This window comes from Stylophora pistillata, chromosome 6 (genome assembly GCF_964205215.1).
Source record: "Stylophora pistillata chromosome 6, jaStyPist1.2, whole genome shotgun sequence".
Lineage (NCBI taxonomy): Eukaryota > Metazoa > Cnidaria > Anthozoa > Scleractinia > Pocilloporidae > Stylophora > Stylophora pistillata.
This window is the reverse complement of record NC_142524.1, coordinates 15,784,575-15,787,074: the sequence shown is the minus strand read 5'-3', so window position 1 is coordinate 15,787,074 and position 2,500 is coordinate 15,784,575. Positions and strand designations below refer to the sequence as shown.

Genomic DNA, 2,500 nt, shown 5'->3' with positions numbered 1-2,500 from the left:
ACGCGTTTGATCGAACAAGCCAAGAATGGGTTTGACTCAGATGCTGATGAAGACGACGAAGAACAAGGAAGCGAAAATTCAGAAGAAGACCAATCTCCTGAGATCACGGTCAAGGAAGCAGCTAGAATGGTTGTTGAACTAAAACGATTCAGCTTCAAAAATAACTTGAAGCCTGAAATTGTAGACGCTTTGTTAAACATTGAAAGCGCGATAGAGCAAGTAAAATTTGACAAGCACGCAAAACAATCCAAAGTTACAAAGTTTTTTCTGCCATTACGATAGATCACGCGTTGAATAATTAAAATCCTAGTGCTAGCAATAAAGCATTTTAATATAAAAAATGATTGATTTGTTGTGTTTTGTATGACTAAGTTATCTGTACCTGTATATTCAAATTTAAATATATATATATATATATCATGGATACCTGAAAAAATTTCAAGTTGATGACGTCACTCACAAACCTGCTTAAACGACCACCTGTCATTAACGACCACTTTTGCGTGACATTTGGGGTGGTCGCAAAACTCAGGTTTCACTGTATTTCATGTGATTCAGTCAGCCACTACACATGCACAAACTAAAAGCTAAGATGACATGATAGGAGATGACAAGAATGATGGCTGAATACATGTAGTGATTGTAGTCAACCTTCCAAGAACAATGACAAATAATATTTGCAACAAGGTAGTCAACATTCAGCTCCTATCCACATATTATTAATACCCCTTAATTGTTCCATGATAATTTGTAAGCAAATAGCCTGGATCTGAATGTTTACAATGCATTTAAGAAAAACACTGGTTGCTGGCATCAAATAATTTAGTGGAATAGTCATTTGCAGTGGCAGCTCTAAGGGGCATTCAAATGGCATTCAAAAGGAGAGGAGGGAATTTGGTCTTTTGGTCTTAACAATATTTTGCAACTGTTAAGTAGTGTGTGGCTGCATTACTAGAACTGGATCTAGCTTTGTCTGTTGCAGAACAATAAAAGACATAATTTCATTGTAGACACCAGAATAGTGACATACATGCATATAAGTCAGGCTATCAGGAGGCTGGAACATTGTAAACAGTACACCTAACTTGTCCAACTTAAGTCATGGTAATACTGATCAACAAGGAATCTACTTGTCTATTTTGTGTTCAGTGGTTCCAGAACAAAGAAAAGCAAGGTATAGCATCTTACAACTTCAAATAGTACACATTGGAAATATTATTTTAAGGAGTAGTCAATTTTAAGGTAGCCCATTTAGCTAGTCCATTGGGGTAGTCCATGGACTGGGGGTCAGTGTTTTGTCCATCACCTTTGGGAATAACATGTTCGAAAGCATAGTTACTCCAAACAGCAGAAAGTTGCATAAATTTGTTTGGAATTTAGAACAAGCACCTTGACCCACAACAACACAGAATAATTTTGTAAACCACAATGAGCTTAAAGAAAAATATAAAGAAGTTGCTTATTTAGGAAATATATGGTACAGATTTTCCTGTAAGTTGCCTTAAGTAAACTTTAACTTTTAGGGCTTGCTTGATCAGGCCTTAACAAAAAAAAAATCATCCAATGTGTAGCATATGAAAAAGCAATCTTAATTTTTGTAAATCGCAAGGCTTGAGATAATCGCTTGTAACTTTGATAATTCGTGTTTGATCACCACAAAATTTGATCCAAGAGTTTCAAACATTTAAGAAATTGCTCAATGCCTTAATTCTTGTAAAACTGCACTTTAAAATGATAGAGCAACTCTCAGCCTAATACAATGTAAATACATGTACATGTACCCAAAGGCCACAATAAATTTGAAAATCGAAAATCTAAAAATTTGTTCCAAACAAAATAATATACTGATTGAAAAGCTAGTAACAAGTAATATAGCACTGTATACCTCTTTGCAGTATCTTCTTTATGAGCCATCAAGTCTGCGAGGTCACTGGTCATTTCCTTCTGGCTGCTGTGACACACTGTTACTGCACCTTTTCTGAAGAGTGTGCTGTGGATTGGTCCTACAATTCCAGCCTTTTTCCAAATAGACTGAATAGCTTTGCTAATTTGGCCTGATTCCAATTTCTTTCCATTCCAAGATGGGAACAATGGTTGTTCTTTCTCTGCTGTAATATATGGCAGCTTTGATCTCACTTGTTTTATAAAGATACTGATCCAGTTTTGCAGATTGCTAGTAAGAATGACTTGCGCTGGGCCGTGGACATGAAATGTTTTATGTTTCATAACATTCATGATGAATCTGTCATCTTCTTTGTAACCGCGTTCAAATTCTTTCACAGTCATGTTTGACAGCACTCCTGCCCGGTTTGCATTGTCGATCGAAATTTGGACGAGAAGAAAGTCCCTCAGAAGAGTATAGTGACTTTGGGTGATCTCAATACTGTGTGCTCCACTCAATTTTCCCAGCAAAATGACAGCATCCCTGGCAGTCTGACTTCTTTCAAACTGCTGGATTTTTTCAGGTGTAACAAGTTCAACCCTGTCTTCTTCCATCTTT

General features: G+C 36.6%; 1 protein-coding gene across 1 annotated transcript in view; it reads right to left on the bottom strand.

The window, feature by feature from the left end:
- LOC111320893 (uncharacterized) overlaps positions 1–2,500 on the bottom strand; it is an 8,354-nt gene that overhangs the window by 4,074 nt on the left and 1,780 nt on the right. The window contains exon 1 of the mRNA XM_022923627.2: positions 1,886–2,500. This exon is cut by the window's right edge and continues 1,780 nt beyond it. Within this exon, the coding sequence (XP_022779362.2) occupies positions 1,886–2,500 (615 nt within the window). The remainder of the gene's footprint in view (positions 1–1,885) is intronic.